Source organism: Vulpes lagopus, chromosome 6 (genome assembly GCF_018345385.1).
Source record: "Vulpes lagopus strain Blue_001 chromosome 6, ASM1834538v1, whole genome shotgun sequence".
In the NCBI taxonomy this organism is placed as follows: Eukaryota; Metazoa; Chordata; class Mammalia; order Carnivora; family Canidae; genus Vulpes; species Vulpes lagopus.
Window position 1 is genome coordinate 72,062,043 of NC_054829.1, and position 25,636 is coordinate 72,087,678.

Below are 25,636 nucleotides of genomic sequence, written 5' to 3' on the forward strand. Positions count from 1 at the left end.
GGCCAGGTCCCAGGAACAAGGATGAGGGAGGCAGGGCAGGCCCTGGGGCCCACCACCCCATGCTGACAAACTCAAGGTTCCCAGGACACAGAAGGCTGCATGGTCCTCACCCGCGGCTGTGTGTGCAGCAGGGGCCAGCAGGGCAGGACTCCCGCCCCACCGGGTTTGCTGTAGGGCCCCAGACAGCGGTCAATGCTGGGCTGGAGGGCTCCTGTGAAGTGGCTGGTGAAGGGCAGGGCCGTGGCCTCATAGGGCCCCATGTCTGCAAAATGGGGACTCTGCCAACCGCTGCCCCGGGGACTGGAGGGGACAGCTCATGGCATGGCCGCTTATCCCCGGAAAGCCTGGAGGAGCCCCGGATGCCTGTCTCTCCACACCCTGCCCCCGAGGAACTGAAGCTTCTGGGTGCCCGCAGCCCCACGCCCCTGTTGCCCCGTGTGGACGTGGGAGGGGAAGTGAGCTGGTGTGTGATGACGCATGGCTGCGTGGGGGCACCCGGGGTTCCAGCTCTGGACCCGGGTCTGGACTCTCAAGAACGCAGAGGGAAAAGCGCTAGGTAGGCCCCATCCTGGCTCCTTGGACACGCTGCTCCCCCAGGACGTTGCTGCACTGACACCTTCCCTCCCTGCATATCCGAATCAGACCTGACCCAGACTCCCAGAGTCTGGAAGACCCTCTCCTCTAGTGGCCCAGACCCCGCCCCCGGGGCCACACCCCTGCCTGCATGCCCTGGACCCTGCAGCCCACACCGAGCTACTTGAGCCAGTCTTCCAGCAGCCAGGCCGTCGGGTTGGTGGGGACTAGTAGACACAGCTCTCCTCAGTCTTCTGGTCACAGAGGGGACCCAGGGGCCGGCGGGGAGCTGAATCCCAGGGCTGGGCCCCTGTGACCCCGGGGGGGAGGGAATTTCAGTTCAAAAGGAGGCTGGGGCAGGAGGTACTCACTGGGGGCACTGCGCCAGCCCTGGCCCAGTTCCCAGGAATTGTCCAGAGAAGGTCTGGAAATGTCGATGCCCGCACCCTGCGTCCACCCTCACACTGCGCCCCGTCCGGTCCTCCCCTGCGTACCCCCACCCCCCCACCATCCCACGCCAGCCTTCGAAATGTCCTGTCTTACAACCAGACCCTGTGTTCCCGGAAGAGCCAGGGAGCTGGGTCCTGGAGACCCTCATCTGGGACCCCTAGGCTACCCTGTGATCCCAGGAAGCCTGGCAGCAGAGACCCCGGCTGGGGCAGCCCCGCCGGGTACCCGGGGCAGGAGTCCCTGTACCCTGGGCCCAAGGGTTAGAGAGGCCCCTCTTCTGCAGAGCCGTCTCTTATGTGAGGAGCCTGATGTTGAACAGAGAAGTCTTTACAGAAAAACATCAAGGCTTGGACTTGAACATCCGAAATTTTTGCTGCCCTCTGGGTGGCAGGACACCAAAGGCAGAAACCCCGGCAGAAACCGGGTCTTCATCCCCCACCAAGGACTCAAAGTGCCTCCTGGAAAGTGGGCTAAAGAGGGAGGTACAGCAGGTGTGCTTGGGTTCCTGTAGCGGGAACTCACTGGACAGATGCCTGCTAACCACCTACCATGTGGCAGGCAGGAGCACAGTGGATGAAGATCTCTGTCTTGGTGGAGGGGGTATTCTGGTTGAGGGAGGCTCACGAGAGAAAATTTATATATATATATATATTACTTCAAACAGGGTAGTCAGGAAAGGCCACACTGAGAAGGTGACGTTCAAGCAGAGATCTGCAGGTGAAGGAGTGAGCCCTAAGGACCACTGGGAACAGCAGTTGGCAAGTGCAAAGGTCCTGAGGCAAGGTATACTGGGTGTGTTCTAAGAGGGACAGTCAGGAGGGAAAGGGAAGAGCAGAAGCTGAGGTCACCAAGGGGCCAGCAGTCGGAGGGCACTGGGCTTCAGAGGGCACGCTCCAGTGAGATGCAGAAAGCTGACGGTTACGGGGAGAAGACATCAAACTGTACAGGTGATGTGTGGCCTTAGAACAGCCTGTTGGCCAACATCAGGGTGCTGGGTCCTCAGGGCTGCAGGGCCTCCCTGAGTCTCCAGCTGGCCCACTGTCTGGCTCCCTGACACCCTGACGGCCGTGCAAGCCCACAGTTCAGCACTTACCACCTATTTGTCCACCGGCTGCAAAGAATGCCAGCCACCCAATGACCACCCTAGCCCTGCCGGCCCACATCTGCGTCCCAAAGACCTGTTCCCCCTCCCAGAACTCACCGGGCACAGAGAAGGGGGACAGGAAGGCAACCTCGACCGGCTCTGGTTCCGGGGGTGGTGGCAGTGGCGGAGGCTGTTGCTCCTGCTCCCGCGGAGGGTCTTCAGGGTTTTCCACAGGGACGTTTCCGTTCTCAATGTTGTCGTGTCTCCCATTTTGAAGCGGCTTGCTGCTCACACCATTTGCCGAGTTGATCAGCCTCTGCCGCTGTATGGACAGAAGGCAAGTCAGACTCTGGAACAGGGGACAAAGTGTCGTGCGGAGGAATGCAGCCCTTAGGACTTCTAGAAGCCTCCCTGGCAATCAGCCCATCCAAGAACAGCCCAAGAACCTCACCATCCCTCTAAGTTTGCTTGTTTGCAGGGGGACTGATGCTGGGGAGCCTCTGGGGTGGGTCAGAGGCCTGGGCCCCCGTTCTGGGGCTGACCAGGCCATACAGCCTACGACCCCGGTGACAGAGGTCACTCTGACCCCTTTGGTGGACATTTACAAGCTCCCTGAACGTAGTCACGGGAAAGGTCCTGAACGCTTTTTTAGATATTTAATTTTTTAAACAGGCCTATTGTGCAAAAAAGGACACTTAGAAGAAGCGTCAGTTCAGTGATGTTCCACAGCCATAGCCCCTCAGGAGGCCCCCCTAATGCCCCTCCCAGGTTCACCTGCCCCTTCTCCCCTAGGTGATCCAGGTGACCACCACTCTGACATTCATAAACATTCCGTTAGCTGCTCCTGAACCTGAACTGCACGTAAACGAATGCAAACAGAGTGTATTATTGTGCCTGTGGGCCCTCCCTCTCCAGGTCCGTGGGTCCGTATGTGGTGCTGCACCACCTGGTCACAGCCACTCTTCGTGGCGGTAGCATGTCCCTTGTATGAATGACCCACACGCTCTGCCAAGCTGCTCTCCTCCGGTTGCTATGACGAGCGTGGCAATGAACACTGGCGCCTGGGTCTTTTTCTGGACAAACACGCCCATGGGTCTTGGGTATTTAGGAGGGAAGTTTCTGGATCACAGAGAAGGTGCATGCGAGCCACTTCCTACTGGCATCAGAGGCGGATCAGAAGCTCGATGGGCTCTCGTCCCTGCAGACACGTGGCTGGGGTGGCCCTCCCACCTGAATCGTCCTGCTGGCCACCCTGTGTGTGCATCTCCCTCTGACATGTGCAGCATGGCCTCTGCCATCTCAGGAATGGCTGTGCCCTGAACCCTCCTGTCCTCTTCCCCGTCCCACCCTGAAGCAAAACCAACCAGGCCACTTCCTTCCCATGCACATGGAAGCCGACCTTCCTTGCCAGATCTGTGGGCTCCTACTCTCCAGGGCCAGGTAGAGGCCACGCGACAGGAAACCGGCAGGCTTCCCCTTTCCTTATGTGTGCGCAGCTCCCCTTCCCAGCTCTGACTGTGGACACCTGTAGGTCTGCCTACATGTGGCCTTGGGGGTGATGGCTGTCCCACGTGCCCGCCTGGCTCCTCACCGGGGGACCAAATGTGCGTGAAGGTATCCCCCACGCCTGCCCACGCAGGACTGGAAATAAAATAAAAAAATCAATCATGATTAAAATGGACACATCTTCTTTCTCTTTAAAAAAAAAAAAAAAAAAGAACTGACCATTTAACTGCCTTGGTGCTGGTGTCAGGCAGGGGCTCCTACATCATGAGGTCCAGGACGTGCTGAAAATCTAAACATTCTTTTCCTACAAGCATGGCCCCCACACTTAACCCGCCAAAAAAGGCAAGGAGGTCTACACCTGAGATTCAAACTCGGATGTGGAGGCACAGTATTTTGCGAACTGAATGCAAACCCAAGGATTATGAAAGGACAGGTCATCCCTGCAGTCAAGCAGGAAGATCTAGCTATGTGAGGACAGAACTTAAGGAGGGAGGCATGACTTGATGGCACATGAATGACAGCCACGGGAAGAGGTTGTGATTCTGGCTTAATAAGAATCAACTGAGAATTGTACCTGGGAAACCATCCACAGCTACCTGGGGTTCTATTAAAAGGGCACAGGGATCCCTGGGTGGCGCAGCGGTTTGGCGCCTGTCCTTGGCCCAGGGCGTGATCCTGAAGACCCGGGATCGAATCCCACGTCGGGCTCCCGGTGCATGGAGCCTGCTTCTCCCTCTGCCTGTGTCTCTGCCTCTCTCTCTCTCTCTCTCTCTCTCTCTCTCTCTCTGTGACTATCATAAGTAAATCAAAATTAAAAAAATAAATTAAAAAAAATAAAAGGGCACAGATTACAATACAGAGGAGGTGATGGTTCATACGCTGAGCAAGACAAACTGGAAGACGGTGAGGACTGGAACCCTGGTTATATCAGGGAGGGTGAGAGGTTCTATGCAGGTTTAGGTTCAAGGAGAAAGATTGGGGGGCGGGGTTGGCGGCTGCCACCTGCTGCTCAGAGGATCGCCACTTGGATGAGGCCACTCAAAGTGATGCAAGCAGGGGCTGGCTGTCACAGAGGGCACAGAAATACAGAAAGAAGGGGGCGGCCTCGGTGAGCCCTAACAATGAGCCTGATCCCACTGCTGTAGTCAGACTCAGGTTGGGTGGGAATCCCTGTCCTGCCGTCTGGGAGCCATGTGACTTTGGGCAGATCCCTGTGCGTCTATGACACACTGGGCTTCACAAGGTCATCAGGGAGCTCCCACTGTGCGACAGGCAGGACACCCCACTCCTGCCTACACTCAGCAGCCGGGCTGACCAGCTCAACAACCGGGTCAGGTGTGAGACTGGGGATGAGGGGCTGATATCCTGTGCCCTGTGGCAGCTCGCCCTGTGTCCTCGCCGCGGGTGAGGGCAGCGGGCACAGCCCTACAGCAGAGGGACGCCTCCCTCCTCACACCCCCTGTAAGCCCCTCACAGCTGCCACATCCTCTCTGAAGAACAAATGACAGCAGCCGTCCCTCGAGTGCGAGCCCACCCTGGATGGACTGTGGCTTTGGAAATATCTCCAACATTCAGGAGTTGAAGTGACTGAATGTTTTAACGAGACTCAGGGTCTTAAGAAACAACTGTGAAACTGCACATTTGGGGGTTTTGTTTTATTTATCCCCCCACACACACCTCCCATCCCCTGATGAACTTGCCCCAGACACTGCCAGCCCACAGGCATGCACCTTAGGGGTTTTGTGTCCCTCAAGGTTTCAGTGCTGTGAGCATCCTGCCCAACACCAACACCCTCAAATGTCCAAAATACAGGCCTTTTAGGGCCTGCACCATCTTTTCCATATACATCTGATGTGCTAATGACTGATGATTAGTCATCAAAGTTTCGAGCTCTCTGCAAACGACCTGGGTGTGAGGATGAGGACTTCAGACCGCTGAGTGCACACAGGTGCCAAAGATGGGAGAGAAGTTGGTAAAAGCCCTTAGAGCTCTGCCTACACTGTCTGCACGTTAAGTGACATTAAAACTTATTTTTTTTTTCCAAGTGAAAAAGAGCACAGATGTCAAGCAGAATGTGAGGACACAGAGCAAAAAGGAATCCCCACATGTTCATGGTTTTCTTCTAGAATCGTTCTATCCATAGGAAATACATGTGTGCTCATTTTTTGTTCTAAATAACACTTTATTATTCTGTAAAGATTTTATTTGAGAGAGAAAGAGGGCGCCCGCGTGTGTATGTGCAAGGAAGGGGAGCAACAGAGGGAGGCAGAAGCAGGCTTCCCCCTGAGCAGGGAGCCCAACACAGGGCTTGATCCCAGGACCCCGGGGTCATGACCTAAGCCCAAGGCAGACGCTCAACCTGCTAAGTGCCCCAGGCGCCCCCTAAACAACACCTTTAGGAAATAATCCGTATTTCCAAGTGGCCTTTCTCCAACTAGCTCTCCTTTAGCTCTGGAGGGAACGCCAGGTGGCCCATCGGGGGCAGGAATGGATTGAGGCCTGCCCCATAACGCACCTGCAGATAGGACCACTTTTGCCCGCAGTGATGCTGGGCCTTCTTCCTTGAACAGCTGTGGCAAGAAAGGTCAGCCTGGCCCAGGACACCGTGGTGGCCCAGCACCGGGGAGTGTCCTGCAAGCCCCACCACATGTGCAAGGCTACTGGCTCTCCACGCCCTTTGCACACACTCACCTCGTTAATGATGATCCTGCTGGCCATCCGCAGTCGGGTCCTGGGACCAAACTTATTGGTGATCATCACGCGTAAGCCTGCCTCCGGGAAGCTGAACTTGGGAGGGCTGGAGCTCATGACCTCGTCCACCATCACCACTGGGTTCTTGCTGTACTGCGGCTCCTCCTTCACTGTATCGAACACAAGGCCACGGTTAGTGCGGCCATCCCTCCTGGACAACACCCCAGCACTGGGCCAACGCACCTCCCCGCATACCGCAGGCCTCCTCAGCTGGGGTCTGGGCAGCTGCTAGGGAGCCCAAATCAGTCCCAGCAGACCCCTACTGATGCTGGGGTGAGAGCCGAGGCCCGGGGTCCCGGGCTGGGACCACCCACCAGCACACACTCTGCATGTAGCCCCTCCAGTGGGCGGGTGCCCCTCTTGCTGAGCCCATCCTGACTCAGCTCCTCGTCCTCACCTCCCAGGAAAGCCTGGCTAAAATTCACATAGGGCCCCTGCCGCCTCCCTGCCCATGGCTGTGAGGGGCCCCTTCTTTCCGTCTGCTGGTGGAAGCTCAGACAAGGGTCCTCAGGGATGGAAAACGCTAGAAAGCACCAGCCGGCGCTGGCTCCCAACTTCCCAGAAGGCCATCCGCTCTGTTTGAACTATCATCTCCACCCGGCAGGGGAGGATGCGTCCAGCCCTCCCTGAGGTGGCAGTGAGGGCAGACCTGCGGCTCACAGGCCCTGGACAAGACCAGGGACCCCAGAGGATAGCCTGCTTGCTGAGGGCGTGCAGCCAGCTGCTGGCTGAATCTGGCATCTCCGGTAAGACACACACCCTCAGGCAGGGAGGCTGCTCTCTCCGGCCCTTCGCTTTCCTCTCACAAGGCTGAGGAGTCAATGTCTCCAGATCTCAGTCCCCTTCACAGCCTTCACAGACTCGCTCAGGGCCAGCATCCTGGGGCATCTACGTCAGGAGCCCCAGAGGGCAGTGAGGGAAACCACTGCGGAGCACAGCCCACCGAGGCAGGTGGAGCCTTCCTGTCCAGGGGCCGTCAGAGCAGACAGTCCCACCCCCAACCCCTTCACATGGGTCCTGGTCAGGGGTCTTCCCGGGCAGGAGTGGTCAAGAGCAAACCCTTACACGAGTTAACGGCACCCACACGAACAAACGCACACCAGAAACCACACCCTCACCAGACAGGCAGCAAGGCTCAGCAGACAGGAGGTGTGGGGTTAGAGAAGCCGGGAGGACTGTGCAGGTGTCAGAGGCAGACGCCCACCGCCCCGAGAAGATGTGGCGTGGAGGTCCTGGGTTGGCTTTGTGATGCAGGTGTTACCGCTCCAAGGAAAGCAGATTACTTACAATTTAGAAGAGAAGAGTTAAGGAGACAAAGGCCAACAGAGGTTTGCCAGAGGGGATTAGCTTGCGGTGGACGCTGAGGGCCAGGGCCACTTTCTCTGGGTGGCCAAGGTGCCGGGGGTTATTGGAAGAAGGAGTTAGTAGATGGGCTCCTGCCACAGGGGCTCCAACACTCAGGGCCCCGGCCTTGGGGACGGCCCCTCTCCTGGCCAGTTTCCACGGCTCTGTCCCTTTGGGAGGCACAGGACCCCTGGGCCCCCCTCGCCACTGCGGGCCAGAACCCCTCCTTCCCGGGTGCCTCCGTCTCCAAGGGGGGTGGACAGCAGAGCCCCAGCTGCAGGCTCCAGGCTCCATCCAGGCCACAGGGCCAGCCCCGACACGGGGGCCCGGGGGGAACATGGGAAGCCTGGGGGCCCTGGTCGCTGAAGCAAAAGCCTCGATAACTGTTGCCCGGGGGCTTCTTGTCCTGGTGCTGTCACCATGTGGCAGCATAAGGTGCCTCGGCCAAGCCATGGGCAGCTGCCCAGAGAGAAACCCCCTTTGGACTGTTTCTCTGGCGCTTCGCTCAGCCCCAGCCCCGGGGGGGCCGCCTCCTTCCTCCCGGGCTCCAAGCCAAAGATGTGCCCAGGCTGGGGAAGGCTGTGCTACAGCGGCCCTGGCTGTCGGACCATGTGCAGGCCACCTGACAATGATGCTGGATTCCCAGCAGCTGTGGGAGCCTCAGAGGAAGGGGTGCCTTCCTCTGTCCCACAGACCTTCCCTTGGTGCATCAGCTCATCTGCTGTCTCGAGCAGAATTGAGGCGTGATGCGAAAAATGTGTAAGGTTTTAGAAAAACCCAAACATCTAAATGACGGACAAAGCTTCGGGATGTTATTTCCCATCCCCTCTTCTAAAAAAAAAAAAAAGAGGAGAGGAAACTGGCCCGAGAATTTGGTAAAAAGGACCACAGGACCTCTGAAGAGCACAGAGGTGCAAGAGGGCGTTTTACAGAGCAGTCGTCATGAGGCCAAGAACCTGTGATGGGGTCAGGGTATTTAGATTTGATACGGGAAACATTCCAAAGGCAGTAACAGGAAAGCCAGAGCTGTGTGGGGTCCGTGGGCCTGTGACAGTCCAGGGCTGCAACCTTGGGCTCCCTGGGTGGGGGCAGGCGGGGCCCACTGCAGGCTGAGTACAGGGAAGGGAGCTCTGGGCCACAAGGATTCACAAGGAGCCCACTGGAAAGGGCAAACTGCTGAGGCCCCCCTTGTCCATCCCTGCAGGGCTCCTGCCTAAGTCTCCCTGGGGGACAGCGCCCCACAATGACATACCCTGGGGTCTCCTACCTCTCCCCTGCAGGCCTACACTGTGATCCCCCTGCCTTGGCTGGCGACGGGCCAGGACCCAAGGCTGCACTGGTGAGAGGGGGCTTCCCCTGCGGCCACACAGGCGGGGATCTCTCTCAGGGCACCTGAGGAACTGGGCTTTTCCTGCCGGCTGAATGACCCCCACCTGGACCTTTCTTCTCCAGGAAGGCCCCCGGGCTCGGGAGCACCAGTCTCCACCTACAAGCCCAGCAGGAATTGGCCTCTGTCCTGAGAAACCATGTGTGGGGACCTCAGCCCCGTATCTGTGGAGCCACTGTGCAGACCAGCAGCCCCTAGGCCCCTTCCCTGGGGCGCTGTCCTGGATGCAGCCCGGGCTCTCCGGGCCTCCCTTCTCTGAGCATCCGCACAGGCCCCTGGCAGCCAGGCCGCAACAGGTCAGCACCGCATGCCAAGGGTTTCCTCCTCCTCCTCCCTACGGGGGAATACTTCCTCCCTCTCGCACCTGCCACAGATTCCTCCCTCAGGGGTTCCTGAGATTGGACAGAACAAAGTTGCCGGACATCCTGGGGAAGGAGCCCCAGCCTCCATCACTGTAGGGGGAAGACTAGTGAGGGGCCGGGAGGGTGGACTTGGCTCCCACGTGTCCCAGACACAGGCAAAAGGGCCTGTCAGACACAATGAAGGAGTCAAAGTCGCCTTGGGGGAGACGCGGCTTGCCTAGGACCCTTGGTAGCATGGGCCCAGTCACACTGGTGAAGCCAGCCTCACCCTTTTCCCCATGACCGTCATTATAGGAAACTCTTCAAGCCGTGACATTCACAGGGGGCCTGGCGGGAAGCACAGGAAGGCCCTTGTCCTGCTGGTGGCTGCCCCACAGGGGGAACCACTTAGTAACCGGGGACTGGGGCATGGTTTCTAAACCAGCAGCCAGCCAGCTCAAGGAGGCTGTGGAGGACATGGCAGGAAGCCCAGAGCCTCAGGAAGGGGCCAAAGGGATGTCGCAGACACGAGGTTCATGAGCAGGGCTCTCTGGGGCTGGGCCCGCCTGCTCAGCCCTGTGACCGCCCTCCCAGACCTTGCTGCCCCTCCGGCCGATGGGCCAGGGGTCTTCCCGAGAATGGGGGCCTCCACCAGGATGGGACTGGCGCATGAGACGTCACAGGGAGGCCTGCTCCCTCTCTGCCTCCCCAGTCCTCCAAGCCTCCTGCCCCCTGCCAGGTACATGGGTCAGAGAGCTCAGAGAGCTCATTCACTGCATTTCAGGAAAGCCCATGGGCCGGGGGCCTCTCTCTGGATGCTGGGGCAAGTCCCTGGGCAACACTGTTGGCCCTCCTCGTCCTTGTCCCTCCTATGCAAACGCAAATCTGAGCCTCCTCTCGTGTGGGGCCCAGGGATGGCAGGTGAGAGTGAGGACGTGGGGTGCTGTGGGCCCTCCTGTCTGCTCAGCCTTACCTGGCCCCAGCAATGGCACGGAGGGGTCATCAGAGCTACTATCACAGTAATCATTACCATCCTCCAGCTCACTGTTGACTGTGTTGCCGTTTGCAACAGTCTTTTGTTTGATGGTGAAAAAGGCCTGCATCTTCACGTTGTACCTAGAAGTCAAGGCAGGGGGTCAGCGTGGCGGGAGACAGCCGGCGGGTCAAGTGGGGCTGCCCCCGCCGGAGCACACGGTCAGAGGCCCCAGGGTGGCCCGTGGCAGCAGGTGTAGGGAAGAGCTCTTAGCTGAGCTGCCGGCTCCAACAGGACCCCAGGACGAGGTGGGGTCCCAAGCCCTGTGCCCTGAGTTGCTCATGGCTTCCCTGGGGCAGAAGGATCCTCTGGTCTAGGAGCCTGACTGGCACCTCCTTACACATCTCCCAAGCCTGCCCTAATACAAGTTCAGGCCAGCGGCAAGGACGGGCTCAGGGAGGCGTCACAGGCTGCTCCCTCCCCTCCAGCAGGAAGGGAGTTCCTGCTCTGAGGGCTGCCCGGGTGGGCCAGGCAAGCACTGCTCTGCTCGCTGCCAGGTGCTTGCCCCGACAGGCGCTCAGGGAGCGAGGGGTTCTGTGAGGACAAGCTCCTGCACTGGGACAGCCGGTCACTCACTTGGACATGACACTGTACATGTCGGACGTTGATGCGGGGATTCAGAGTCTCCTACAACACAATCTCTCCTAAAACTCGGGGTTGTTTTAATTCTTGCTGGTGGTGTGAACAGGATGGCAAAACCTGAAGACGACCAGCTCATGGGAGTCCCCTCTCCCTTAGTTTTTAAACGTGGAAACACTTTTTTGGTATAAAATTTACTATTTTAGCTGCTTTCCTGGCAGTGACTGCAGGCACAGAGTGCTGGGGGCCATCGGGTGAGGACTTCCAGAAGCAGTTCAGCGACCCAAGAAGCTCTGTGCCCAGAAGTTGACTAAGCCATAGTCCACCCTCCCCACGCCCTGGCTCATCTCTGTCTCTGTGGACCTCCTGGGTCCCTTGTCCACGTGGAATCATAAAAGCTTTGTTCTTTGGTGTCTGACTCCCTTCGCTCAGTGTGTTTTCGAGGTCCGTCCATGTTGCAGTACAGGACAGAATCCCTTTCTCTTTTTATGGCTGAATAATATTCCTCAGGGCAGGTCTACGGTCAGTGTGGCCCCAGCAGCCTCCCAGGAGCTGCGAGGGTGCAGCATCCCCAACCCAGGCCTTCACCGTCGTTCCACCAGGTATGTGTGGTGGCAGCCCCAGCCAGTGACACCGTATGGAAGCTTGGAGCAGACGCAAGGCAGCCTGGCTCTTTGAGAAGAGCAGTATCACCTTATCAGGGGATGTACGGCGACGGTGACACGGAGCGGTCACCTGGGGTGGGGAGGCATGGCCCGGACCACAGAAGGACAGATGCCATGCTTGCTCCCGGTCTTGGAGCAGCTGCATCCTGCAGCCTCCGGCCCTGATGCCCCCAGCCCAGGTGGGGACGGCACCCCCTTGCAGTGTGGGAAGGCCCTGGAGGGAGCCCCCCAGGGCTGGGGCACCAACGGAGGCTGGAGAGGAAGTGGAACAAGGTGGCAGTGTGCCCAGTGGGAGGAGAGAAGAGATACTCACTTCATGATCAGAATGTAAAACACGTATAAGACGATGAGCACCAGTCCTTCCCACCTCGGAGACAAAGGAGATGGTAGTTAGGGCGTGGGTGCAGCCCCAGGGTGATGGGGGGTAAAGGCAAGGTGGAGCGACACAGGAGATCCTGCTTCCCTCCCCACCCAAGACCTGGGCATGCGGGGGTCCCCCAGCCTGAGGCCATCCTGCCATCTGAAGCCCTCGTGGGGACACAGAGGGCTGGGGGGGGGGGTCCTCTCAGCTCCAGGATGTCTGCAAGGCTCAGGCAGCATCCCCCAGCTACCTAGACAGAGGGACAGAGGGACCGGGCCACTTTGTCCCAGGACCTGCAGAGGGGAGGGGCCTGTAGTCATGCAACTTGATCCTAAGACACCCTCTGGCCGGACTGGAAAGGCTGTGGGGACAGGTGGGATGGGCCCTGAGCTGCCTAGAGGAGCCTCCCTGGGATGCGCCTCACTGTGCCCCACCCACGGGGGTCTGGGAGCACACGCTCAATGTGTTTGGTGCTCTGACAAACATGGACCTGAGGCCCACTATGTGCTGGGTCTCAGGAACTCCCTCTGTGCTGACGACCTTGCTGCCGCCACCCCCAACTCCATCGGAGAAAAGGAGCCCTCCCCCTGGGTGGCGCGCAGCTCCCTGGCTCACGTGGAGGGTCAGGGGCCAGGCAGGGGCCCACAGCACTTGGGCTGCTCAAGGCCTCGGCAAGGCCTCCCCAGCACGTTCCCAGGAACAGATGCCTATGGGATGCTGGCCCCGAGTCCCTGTCACGAGGGGAACATTTCTGTGGCTGATGGATGGTCCATCCACACCCTAGATGGCGCCTGCACCAATCTCTCCTTTAACATGTCTGTGTTATGCATCTGAGTGAAGGAATCACTTCCCACCTCAATGTCATGAAGGGCAGTCCCTACATTTCATTCTGCTTAACTTTGCTATTGGACACTGAGATCTTTAGTGCTTTTTTAAAGAAAATATTTCATTGATTTGAGAGAGCGAGCATGAGAGTGGAGCAGATGGAGAGGGGCATGCAGAGTCCCTGCTGAGCAGGGAGCCTGACCTGGGGCTCAACCCCAGGACCCCAGGATCAGGACCTGAGCTGAAGGCAGATGCTCCACTGACTGAGGCCCCAGGCATCTACAGTGAGATCTTTAATTCATCTGAAATCCCTTCTGGTATACAGTGTGAGGAAGGGATCAGACACTAATCTGGTCTGTAGAGGTCCCTAGGGACCCCTGTCTGAGACCCTCTCCCCAACTCACTGCCTGGCATGACACTGGTCACATCCCCCGGTCAAGAAATGGGCCCATGGTCGGGTTCTTGGTCCCATGGTGCACTCTGGCCTCTAACCCGATGGAAAATGTACTGTTTTCATTATCTTAGCTTCACAATATGTTTTGTTGTTTAGAGAGCAGGAGCACTGAGGAAACCATCTGTGCCACTCAGAAACAATAAAGGCATGACTGCTTAGAATGATGCCTCTGTACGCTCATGCGTTCATAAGCTCACGTTTGTAAAAAATGATCTCAAAAAAGACTAAATACCACCCAGTGAGGAAGGACAGGAACTGAAAAGGAACAAAAAACAAATGTGTGAGACTTACCACACAATTTCTTCATCGTATATGAACTGGAAAGAAAAAGGAACAAAGGGTGGGGGACCGACTGAACCCAAGAGAAACACACAGACCCTTGAAGCCCCCAGAGCTCACACTCCCTGCCCTGCGGTTTCCACACAAGGCCAGGCTCCTCTGTCCAGGTCCGGGTTCCTTGGCTGCAGGTTCGTCGGAACCCATCCCTGCAGGTGCTACAGCCGTGGCTCCAGCTCTGTGCGCGCCTCCCAAGGACCCAGCCCTCACTGTGGCCCATGTAGTGTGTGGGGCCAGCTGGGCAGGGCTCCCCTGCCGTGAGTCAGGGAACAGACTTGCTGAAATCAACACTCTCAGCAACTGAAAAGCTGCCCATCTGCCTGTGTCCCTACGCACCTGCCTACCTACCCACCTGTGGTCCCTGTGCATAAGGGAGGGAGAAGAATGATAAAATAGAAGGTAGCCCCTTAGGAGATTCTCAAGGGCAAAGGACCCACTTGCAGCATCTGAAGGGAGGCCAGGGCTGATGTGGGGACACCAGGGTTTCTGCAGGGGGCCCCAACTTGGTCCCACAACCACACCTCACATCCCTGGCACAGACGCCATCCTCGACTGATGCCCCTGTGGACCCAGGGGGGAATCCTGGGGCCACCCCAGCCAGGCCCTGTGCATGCGGAAAGATGGAAGGGCTGTATCCCCCCACTATGCTGGAGACTAAGGGGCCCTCCTGTGCCTGTCTGCTGGCCACCACAGTGAGCAGCGCACAGGAGCTGCTGCGGGGGGCCATCCTGGCCAGGCACGGCTGTGAGGCTCCCCAGACTCCAGGCCTGAGGAAGGTGCCCACAATAGAGCGGCACCTAGTGCCTGCCCCCCATCCCCGGCCCCAGGGAACTTGAGGACATCTACAGGGGATATTTTAGTTTTTATCACCCAGTGGAGGGCTGCCAGCATTGAGAGGCAGCCAAGGCCAGGCACTGACCCCTGGCGCACGTGAGCTCCTTGTATCAGGAGAGTTTGTCCACATTGGACACACGTCTTATTTACATGTCTTGTTAAACATTCAGGCAAGTGGGGCAGGGAGGGGAGGGAAGGCCTGGGCCCAGAACTTGACCCCATTTTACAAATCAAAGTACTTTTATGTGGTTTTAGTACATATTTAATTTCCTGGAGAGGCAGCTCTCATGGGAATCGAAGGACAACTGTACGTGGCTCTGCCTGGGATTTTATCAGGAGGGTTTCCTAACTCTGGAAAATCACGTCATCAACGTCGGCCCCATTCATGGGGCCCAAGGTGCCCACAGCATCTGGCCTCAGTGTGTGAGTAGTTTTAGGGCTCAGAGATCTTCTATACAGGGGGCGACACACGACACCAGCTGGTGTTGTAGCATCTTTGTGCAAAACACTTACACGCTGAAAGGTGTGTCCTCTTACATAAATTGTCTTGGTCTTTGGTAGTTTGGGCACCATGTTGATTTTTTAATTTTGGAAACTGTACAGGTAACTTATCTCATATGTAACTTTCATTTTTGGGGTTGAGGTAGGCCGGGGCCCCAGTGGTCTCCCATAGTCCCGGTCTGACATCACACCACTGCCCCCAGACCTAGGGACTGGATCCTAACACACAGAAGATGGCAAAAGTGATGGGTCATCACCTCTGAGATGAGGTCACAGACTACAGACTGTGGCTTCCATGCTGGTACCTCCTCACCCTCGCTCTCAGGGAAGCCGGTTGGTGTGGTGTGTGCGGCATGGCTGGGCAGCCAGCCAGGAAGGGTCAGAGGCCCATCGGCAGAGGCCCATCGGCAGCCACACGAGGGACCCCAAAAGGGGGTCCTCACCCAAGGGGGCCTAGGAGCCCGGCCAACGTGCATGAGAGACCCTGAAGCAGAGGCCCAAGTAAGCCACCCCCAAGGTTCTGATCCGCAAACAAGAGTGACAAAGGCTCGCTATTCTAAGCCTCTGGGGGATACTTGTTATACAGCAATAGATGGGATACAAGGGATGGGACTGTCCTATATGGCTGGCTCTAGGTCTTGCCAGTCTGAGAACGGGCCCTCTGGGGCACATCCCAGAAATCTGGGCACACCTTGTGCACCTGCCCGGTGAGGCCTTCCTCATGCCACCTCTTGGACTGAATGCCCCCCAGGGATGGCACGGCACTCAGCTCAGCAGTAGCCTGGTCAGGTGCTTCCATGTCACGGCCATGAGGGGGATGGGGATAAGCTCCCTCACCTCCCCCACTAACAGACCCAGCCCTTCTGACTCTCACCCTGTCCCCCGGCTGCCCACTTGGACACCATGTCAGCTTCTCTTTCCTGCTCTGCACTTAGCTGTAAATCAAGAAACTGTGATCCTCGGGAAAAGAGCTTTAAGTGAAACCCTGAGGGTGCCCGACAAAGTGCTTGCACATGACCGTGTGGACCACATGACACATGCTTTGCCTTCTGCATTTGCGGGGGTCCCTGGATTTGCTCCATAACCGGGGTGTTAGCACAAGGAGACACGGTGGTGAGGGGACTGGTCAACGTGACTGCATGGTGCAGTCTGCACACCCCGTGGTCGGGGTGCTGTGGGTTCTCTGGTCACAGTGCTGGGGACGGGGATGGGCGGGGGTCCGTGCCCACACCCAGGTCGGGGGGTAACTCACAGCAATGAGCACGATGACAGAGAGAGTGTAGTACACGGAGTCCCGGCACACGGCCCACCATGTCAGACGGACCACCTGCCGAATGAAGGGCTGTCAGCTGCTGCTGGCTGGGGACACAGAGGTGCCGGTATGGGGTGGCCTTCTCACCGCCCCCGGCCCCTATGGGAGCAGGGACGTGTCCATGGAGCTCCTCCTAACTGCACCAGGAACAAACCCCCCGGGGCTGCTCAAGGCCACCCTGTGATCTTCGCTGTATTTGGGGACGCAGGGACATCTGCAGGTGACACAGAGCTGCCCCTGCTCCTCCGTGGTCACAGCATCTCATGTCTCTAGCAGAAACCCAGGGTCAAGGCCATAGGCACCTGCTTCCCCCTCTGATGCGGGAACCTTCTGGTGGCAGGCAAGCGGCCCACCTCTACCCCCCTTGGCCATGTAGGGGCTGCCCATATGCCTGACTTCTCAGGGATCGAGACTAATGCCCCCGTGGCCCTGAGGACCTGGAAGATGCTGGGGTGTCAGCCATAGGCAGCTCCATGCTCCTTGCTAAGCAGACCAAATGCAGGCCTCACATGTGTCCAGGATCTAGCTCGGGGTCAGGGTTCAAGGAGGTACCTCCCCAGTACTTACTGCTGCTGAGCAGAAGCCCACCCTCAGACAGAGAGCAGACACCAGCCCTGCCCTCGGACCCCCGACGCTGGACACAGGAGCAGCCCCAGACACGCTCGTAGCCACGTGGTTCACAGAGGGAGCCTCGGTCAGTTAGGGGTGCAGGTAAGGGAGGCCCCGGGTCCCCCCACTGCTGACCCCCACATCCCCCCATGAGGGGAGGAAAGCTGCTGACCTGGCCCGCGAATAATCCACACACGCCGATTATACACAGGATGTTGAACACAGCAGAGCCCACAATGGTCCCGACCCCGACGTCTCCATGGGTGATGAACACACCTGCAACAGGAAAGGCAGGAATCGTCCTGTGCCTGCTCTGCCTCAGACCTGGGCTGCTGTGAGGCCTACATTTCCATGCCTGCGGGGACCAGCTGCTCCACGCCTCCCGTTTCCTAACGCTTCATTGAGTGGTGCTCCACCTGCCATGAAACTCGCCCTCATCAACGACATAATCCAGGGTTTCGGCACAGCCACAGCTTTGTGCGTGGTCGTTGCAATCCCACTTGAGAATGTTTTTATCACTTATCACCGTGTGCCACCCGCTCTTGGGTGCACCACATGCGGCAGGGAACCATGGATTCAATTCTCTCCCTTTACCTGTGAGAACTTGGGGACTGACCCATGCCCTCGTGGTCGGGGTGGCAAACCTGGGCTCTCCCTGGACCTCTGCGGCCCCAGCAGGTGGGATTTCTTACCAATAACAGAGGCGAAGAGCTCAGGTGTCGAGCTTCCTGCAGCCATGAAGGTGGCTCCGGCCACATCTTCACTCAGATGGAGTTTCTGGAACAGAAGGGACCTCAGGCACTCAGGCTGTGACGGGGGGACACCCGGTAGCCAGTGTCCCCCCACCCCGTGCCAAGCACGGGCCTCTGGCCACTCCATGGGCCGTTCAGCCCGAGTCCCCTGTCCGCCTCCCCCACCCCAGTCCCCTCTACTCAGCCTCCATGCCCCTGAGGTCACCTTTCTAGGAGGGGAGCCGGCTGTTCCCCCTGGGACAAGTGTGAGAGCTTGGCCCCCAGTGACCCCAACACAAGTCTGAGGACCATCCCCATGGGATGCCTCCCCATGGGATGATGGGTACATGGCTGGTCCTTTTCACCCTGGACAGTTGGCCTCGGAGTCTGGTCCACAGCAGTGCTGGGTGGGGGCCGCCACCACTGTCCACGTGGACCGTGGGTGCCATGTACACTCCCAGACAAACGGGCAGCAGGACGTCCCCCCACACAGGGTGGCTCTTGTGTTCTGGAAGGCCTTGTGCACGGAGGCCTGAGGGCTGGAGGCTCACGGAGACAAGGACCCAGATGCCCAGTCCCTGGGCATGAGGCAGCATGAGGGATGCTCGGCAAGGCCATGCTCCGGCCGCAGAGGCCTGTCCTTGCATCACGAACGTAGCGCTGGGAGCCTTGGATGCTGGAGGAACCACGGACATTCTGGGTCTCCCCGAGTGGCAGCCTGCACATGCCCACCCCGTGAAACGCAAAGGCCTCTGGACAGGGCTCGGCCTCCCTGGGCCCCAGGCAGCCTGGGGTGAGCACAGCCTCCCTGCTGACTCTGCTTTGAGGGGTCCCTCCAAGGGGTTGGAGCTCCAGGCTTCTGTCAAGCACTGACCCCCACCTCACCTTACAGGAGATGCCGCACCATCGAAGCATCTCCATCACCTTCCAGCAGAACACATCCAGCTGTGTCCTGTCCTGCCCTTGCCGGGGCCATTCCTTCCTCCTGGAATGCCCTTCCTTGCCCTCCTTGTGTGGAGAAATCCTTTCCACTTCAGAAGTTTGGACCAAATACCACCTTCTCCATGAAGCCCTCCTAGGCTTCTCCCCAGCAGACATTCTGTCCCTCTTCTTGGCCCTTCAGTCCTTTAATGGCTTTTATGGATTCCCTCATACTGGATTTGCCTTTAGTGCTACAGGACCATCCCCCTCGCCCACCTCTGTGTCCTCACGGACACAGGTGACCTATAGGGCACATTCACTGGGGGTTGTCCTGTGCCACTGGTCACCCATCTTCCACAGGCCTGAGTCACCCCCAGAAGGGCAGGGTGCCCAACCCCTTGGCTGTGGTCCCCCCAGGTTCTCATGTCAGCGCATGACCCCAGGGCATGACCCGTAAGGTCCAGCGGACTGTGATTTTCCCGGGGGCCGCCTCTGCTCACCCTCAGAATGCTGCTCCAGGGCCCTGAGGGGGCGCCTCCTGCCCCAACATCCCGAGAGGCCATTTCCTGATCCTCTCCTCACGCTCCTTCTCTGGCTTAACATGTTCCCTGACCCACAGCCTGGTCAGGGTGGGGGTGGACGGGTGAGCAAGGGGCAGCGGCAGGGAGGCCTCCACACACCCTCCGTGCCATGTACTTGCTCTTCAGAAGCCCAGGTCAGAAAGTCCCGGTTCTGGGCTCAGCAACAGGGAAGCACCTGTCCTCAGAAGCCGCTGCAGGTGTCACTGCAACACAGCCTGGGGCAGCATGGAGACGTCACAGGGACAGAGCTGCCTGCACGCAGTAGGCACAGTTTTCCTTCCTCAGCCCGAAGCCGAGAGTGAGGCAGAGCAAGGAGGGGAGGGTTGTTTGTTTTTTTTTAAGATTTTGCTTTTAAGTCATCTCTAACGTACGTGGGCTCTCGCCCACAGCCCCGAGACCAAGAGTGACACGCTGTCCCCACCAAGCTGGCCAGCACCAGCCCCAGAGCCTCGGATGTGAGGACACAGCAGAGTCCAGCGCTCACAGGACAATTCAAAGGAAAACACGTCAGCCTGCGGATGTCGAGCAAAGAGCAGTGCTCACTCGGCACGGGCATCCTCCCCCAGCACACATCCCCCTGCATGGACTGCTGCTGCGTCTGCACGGGTGTGGCTTCACGGGGACAGCCTGCTATGCCAGAGGGCCCGGGTCACTATGAGTGGGGCCTTTCCTTTGCCACACGGCGGCGGGGGGGGGGGGCTGCAGCTCTACTGGGTGGGGGGGGTTCCAGGCTTCCCTGCGGTCTCGCCGCCCGGCCTGGCACCACCGTGCCCTTGTCCTGATCGCCTGATCGCCCTGGCGCCCGCCCTGCCCAGCCTGCTCTGCGTACCTCACAGATCTTCTCTAGAGACGGCACAAAAAAGTCATCGCACACTATGGCCAAGGCGTAGAACATGTACAGAGCCTGCAGAGGAAACGGGGAAGATTGTGAGCAAAGGCACCTGCTGCTAGGCGGCCGTCATGCCCCACACCTGGGGCCTCACGGACAGAGACACGCTGAGGAAGGTTCTAGCGCCACAGAGACATGCTCCCTCAGCGTCCATACTAGCAGATGGGGAAACTGAGTCCCGGGGGGCGGGGGGGGGGGGACAGGACGTGCCGGCAGCACAGGGGGAAGAGAACTCAGGCCGCAGGGTCTCGGGTTCCTTCCTTGCATCTCTAAGCAGCAGCGGTCTTCCGGCCCCAGAGGGTGCTCTCCAGGGGCAACGGTGGCCCTCAGGGCCGAGGGGGAGCGTGTGGAATCAGCACCACAGGCCTGAAGTAACGAGCCCGGCCTTACCCCCTCACCTTCACTGGGGGCGCATTTCCTTCCTACCGAAGGCCACCCTGCCTGGAGCCAATGGCCGCTAGGAGGGCCCACAGGTCCCAGGCTGCCACCATGTTGGCAGAGGTCAGGGTATAGCGGCCGCCCTCGCGGGGGCTCCGGAAACAAACCCAGACTCCAGTGGGACTCGGGGATTTGTTTGCCACAGGACTTGGGATACGTTACGCATCCAGGTCTCAGGCTCTTCATCTGCTTGGTGACCCAGTAAGAGCAGATTGCTAGTTTTCAAACGGTTTTACAGACAGACCCCATTGTGTCCTGTGCATCCAACATTGCTTCCCTGAGCTCATCTGACGGGCCAGGAGCCATCCTAGGCATCATGGATACATGGCTACCTTGCCAGGAAATGCCTCTGCCTCCCGTACCTGATCTTAGTGGGACAAATACGCAAAAATAAAGTATAACTGTTGGGAAAAGGCAAGTGCAAAGGTCCTGAGGTAGGCATATGCTTGATGTACGTGAGAAGAACATGGTCGACAAGGCAGTTTGGAGCAGAGTGGGACGGAAGTGGAAAACAGAGGAGGTGAGGTTGCAGGGACCAGGCCCCGTGGACAGGAGGCAAGGGGAACTTTGTGCTAAACGCCAGGGGAAGCATTCCTATCTTCGAAGACAAGGTGACATGGACACTGCTCACAAGAATGGGCAAGGCTGGGCTGCTTCAGGAAAAACAACTGTGAGGTGGTGGGAAGGGCACATGAATTAGTGGTGACCACATCACCTGGGAGCTGCACCAGCTGTGGCCACGGCCTCTGAGGCAGTGGGGGGCACTGCAGTCCCCATGGGCCCTGGGTCCAACTCACTGTCTTGGGGGTGGGACCAACACCAGGGATCACGGGCCTCCCAGGGCTGCACATAGGAACTTGCTGCCAGGCCCAGGCCTTGGCTTGCTCTTAAAGAACAGGGTCAGGGGTGCTAAAGGTGTGACCCCGGGGTCCTAGGATCGAGTCCCACATCGGGGTCCCTGCAGGGAGCCTGCTTCTCCCTCTACCTGTGTCTCTGCCTCTCTCTGTGTGTCTCTCATGGATAAATAAATTTTAAAAAGGGGGGGAGGGTCAGTAAAGCTGTTCTGAATGATCGGAAAGTACATATTTCAGTGTCGACCAGTCGGTCACACAGGCCCTATTGTGAGGGCTCTGCTGCTGGACGAGGGATTGTAGTGCGTGGCTGAGTGCCAATAAGACTTTACTTATAAGCCTGGGGAGGTGGGCTAGATGGGCCCCTGTGGCCATAGGTTGGCTACAGTCCCTGCACAACTCCCGAGGGACTCTCAGGTTCCGGACACGAGGTCTCATCTTAGTGACGCCACAACTCTGAGCAGCAGAAGGGGGGTCCTAACCCGCCACACCCATGGCCTCTTACTGAAAGAGGAGTGCAAGGGAAAGCCAGCAATGCCAGGAAGACCAGCCCCTCCGCTGGGATGCATGGGCCTGTCATCCGGGGTTGGCCCATCATCTTCACTTCGTCAGTGGTTTATCACGTTTGTGGCAACCTCACTCATTGCTCATCCTCAAGAGGCTACCACCTCTGCCACGGGCCCAGCTTTGGCTTTCTGATTCTCTCTTGCAGAGACTAACCCCAGCAGGGCTCTCGAGGGGCCGGAGGGGCCAGGCTGTTGGAGACCCTGATCAGAGGGCGATTCGCTGTGTCCCCAGTAGACAAGCAAATCGTGAGCACTTCCGCCTCTGCACACGACACCACAGGGCTGGAGAATATCTTCCGCCCAGGGACAGATGGGACATGGTACTGGGTTTGTGGATCACATGACCTGTGTTACGTCTACTCTGATGGAAGCATGATGACGCAGAGACGCTGGGAATGGCCGCGTTCCCATACAGCTTTATTGGTAAAGACCAGGCAGTGGCTTCAGGCTCAGTTTGCTGGTGAGGACTTCTACCCATAATTCAGGTTTGGACCTGCGACTCCTTTTTGAATCGTTATCTGGACCCACTTCCACCATCAAGGCTCACCCAGGGACACGGGGAAGCCCAAGAAGCAGCGCACCATGGTTAAGGTAGAGGCATGTTATGGTGCTGAGACGTGGCAGTGACGGCATCATGGGAATCACAACAGTGAGTGTGCACAGAGCCCTTCTCTCGGACTGTGCAACACCTGGCGTGCTTTGTTCATGCTCTCACGTGTTCACACTCAGGGAAGATGCCGTCTGCTTCACAAAAGCAGAAAATGAGGCACAAGGAGATCTGAGATCTTGTCTCGGCTCTGAAGTGATTAGCCATGCAACACTGAGCACGTCCTCCAACACCTAGGATTCTGGGTTTTTGGGGGCCTTTTGTGGTTAAAATGGGCCCTGTACTGGCCCTCCTAGATCCTCCCCTACAAAGATGGCACAGCTTTGTCATGCTGCGGCTCCAGCCGGCAGCTTGGGGTCACCCCACCCACCAGGCCCACTTACACCGAGGATATGCAGCAGGACAGCTCCATGCTGTCGCTCCTTGTTGGAGAACAGGTCTGTGGGGAACTCATGAATCGCTGGAAGACAAGAAGACACGGCAGGGTGTTAGTGGTCAGCAGGCCTCCTGCGGGCCTTGCATGCAGCGTGACAGCTCCCCATGGGACCAGGGAGCCTGCCGGCTGTGGGCAACCCTGGCAGGGGGCTGGCCAGCTGCAGTGCCTTTGTGCTCAGCTCACCTGCACTCTTCAGAAAACGCTGCCGAACGCTGGATTAGCCACCGACATCCTCAGAAACTAGGATGGCCCAGTTTCACGCGTCCCTTGCAGTGTTTTTTAAGCATGAAACACTTCCTACCCATTAGGACAGCAGTGACAGATGCTCACCAGCGTTACCAGCAAGGACACGGACAGGTGGGAGCCCTCCTCCCTGGCTGGGTACCCCCCAACCCGGGGGACACAGTCTGGCAGTTCCCCAAAAGGTTAAACATGCGGTCACTAACATGACATAGAGATCCCAAGAGAAACGAGAACACGACCACTCAGACCTCGCATGTGAGAATGTTCATAGCGGGACGACACACAGAGGCTGAACATAGAAACAACCCACACACCTAAAGCTAGTGAATGGATCAGTAAAACATGGTCTTTCCATACACAGGAACATTTGGCAATAAAAAGCAAGCAAAGCACTGACATGTGCTACGGCGTGGACCAACCCCGAAAACACGGCGCTGAGAGGACCTCTGCAGGGCTGCACGTTGTAAGGACCCATTAATATAAAAGTCCCTAATGGGCGAATCACGCAGGACAGAGGCAGGCAAGCGGCTGCCCAGGGCTGGAGGCCTGGTGGCCCAGAGGCCTGGTGGCCTGGGGGTGATGTGGGAGGGTGCAGCACGGTTTCTTTGGGGGTAAATGAAATGGTTCTACAACCGTGGTGATGTCTGCACAGGGTGGACATGCTGTAGGCCATCAGTTAGGTATCCTTTTTTTTTTTTCCTAAGATGTATTCATTTATTTATGATAGACATAGAGAGAAAGAGAGGGAGAGGCAGAGACACAGGAGGAGGGAGAAGCAGGCTCCATGCAGGGAGCCTGACGTGGGACTCGATCCCAGGACTCCAGGATCGTGCCCTGGGCCAAAGGCAGGCGCTAAACCGCTGAGCCACCCAGGGATCCCATCAGCTGGGTATCTTAAACTGCACAGGTAAACCGTGCAGTTCGTTGACCGTGCAGACCGTGCATGGTCTGCGAGTCACAGCTCAAAAAAGAGGCTACTGGGAAAAGAAAGTAGAGAGAAGTTTAGAAAGGCCAAGGAGAGAAGTCAGGGGATGCTCCTCATGGTCTCGGAGGACACTGATAGCATTCCCACACGGGTCCCAAGTGGCTTCCCCCACCACGGTGCAGTGGGGAAATGCCGTCCCTCCCAGGGGCTGAGGCTGGGAGCTCGCTGTGGTCCCGGCCAGGTTCAGATCCTGCCTTGGATGTCTGCAGGGACAGCCCTTGAGCCCTTGGTCGCACCTCTGGTAAAGCAGGGAGGCTGCTTCTAACAATACGTTCTACACACATGGGGCCCACGGGAATGTCAGAGGTGCCCCTCAGGATCCTGGCACAGGGCTGCATCCAGGCCAGAGCCCAGAAGCGTCCTTTCCCACGGGGGTCCTGTCTGAGCCTGGCCCACCCCCCAGTGGTGCAAGGCCCCCTGCCCCTCCTCCCCACCTCTCCCACAGTAGATCTGTCCCTCCACACGGGGAAGCCAAGACCCCAGGGAGGTCCAGCGACACCGGGCTGGGGATGGCAGTGCAGGCACGAGGAGGAGACTTCTGGCGTTACCAGCTGTGTACCCCACATCCCCCTACCACGGGCCACAATTGCCGCGGCTGAGGCTCTGGGAGTCCTGCAGCGGGACCCTCAGCTGAGGCACAGCAGGGGAGGGAACGAGGGCTGAGAGCAGCGGTCCCTGTGCCCTTGGCCCCTGGCCCTCAGACCCCATCAGATTCAGGTATGCGTCTACCACACACTGCCATCTGGGGTCACCGAGTCACCGTGCCACAACCCCCACTGCAGTGGGTCCCTCTTCTTGTCATGGGCTCTCATCATCCTGGGTGGTGGGCAGCCCGTGACCCACAGAACTTACTGCATCAGGGAATCAGATATCCAGCCTTCAGGGCACTGCCTTGACCCTCCCAAGGGATCTGAGCAACTAACGTGCCTCTTGGGGCTCAGAAGGGTCCCAGGTGACGAAGGAGTAACTCCTCCGCCCTACTGCCCCATCCAAGGGGACCGATGGCCAGTGGGTGAGCAGCTGGTGAATATCATGTGTGCAGGTCCTGGGCTGGACACTCCTGCAGCCCCACATCTTCCCCAGCGGGGCTGGAAGCTTCCAGAAGGCGGGGATGCCCCTTGTCCTGAATCATGTTCTCTGTACCTGAGCCAGGCCTGGCACAAAGCGGGTTCCCAGAACACTTTAGCAGTTGACTGAATCAAAAGATGGTAAAATACTGATACAAATGCCCACTCACACCTTCCCGTCCCATCGGAATGCTCTCAGTCCCCTCAGTACCCACTTAAACCCCGAAGGATGCCAGCTTCGTGCCACGTGCTCCGTAAAGCTGCACAGAACTTTCTTTTTTTTTTCAATTTTTATTTATTTATGATAGTCAGAGAGAGAGAGAGAGAGAGAGGCAGAGACATAGGCAGAGGGAGAAGCAGGCTCCATGCACCGGGA

The 25,636-nt window shown here is 58.2% G+C and overlaps 1 protein-coding gene across 4 annotated transcripts in view; it reads right to left on the minus strand.

The window, feature by feature from the left end:
• Nucleotides 1-25,636, minus strand: part of SLC24A4 (solute carrier family 24 member 4) — a 166,166-nt gene that overhangs the window by 33,965 nt on the left and 106,565 nt on the right. For 3 of the 4 annotated variants that reach the window (XM_041760291.1, XM_041760290.1, XM_041760288.1), the window contains exons 3-12: nt 22,913-22,989; nt 20,008-20,082; nt 17,638-17,722; nt 17,118-17,221; nt 16,277-16,351; nt 13,645-13,670; nt 12,027-12,080; nt 10,410-10,552; nt 6,305-6,474; nt 2,225-2,429 (exon numbers count right to left, since the gene is read on the minus strand). In XM_041760291.1, the coding sequence (XP_041616225.1) occupies nt 2,225-2,429; nt 6,305-6,474; nt 10,410-10,552; nt 12,027-12,080; nt 13,645-13,670; nt 16,277-16,351; nt 17,118-17,221; nt 17,638-17,722; nt 20,008-20,082; nt 22,913-22,989 (1,014 nt within the window). The remainder of the gene's footprint in view (nt 1-2,224; nt 2,430-6,304; nt 6,475-10,409; nt 10,553-12,026; nt 12,081-13,644; nt 13,671-16,276; nt 16,352-17,117; nt 17,222-17,637; nt 17,723-20,007; nt 20,083-22,912; nt 22,990-25,636) is intronic. The other variant, XM_041760289.1, reaches the window with a different exon arrangement.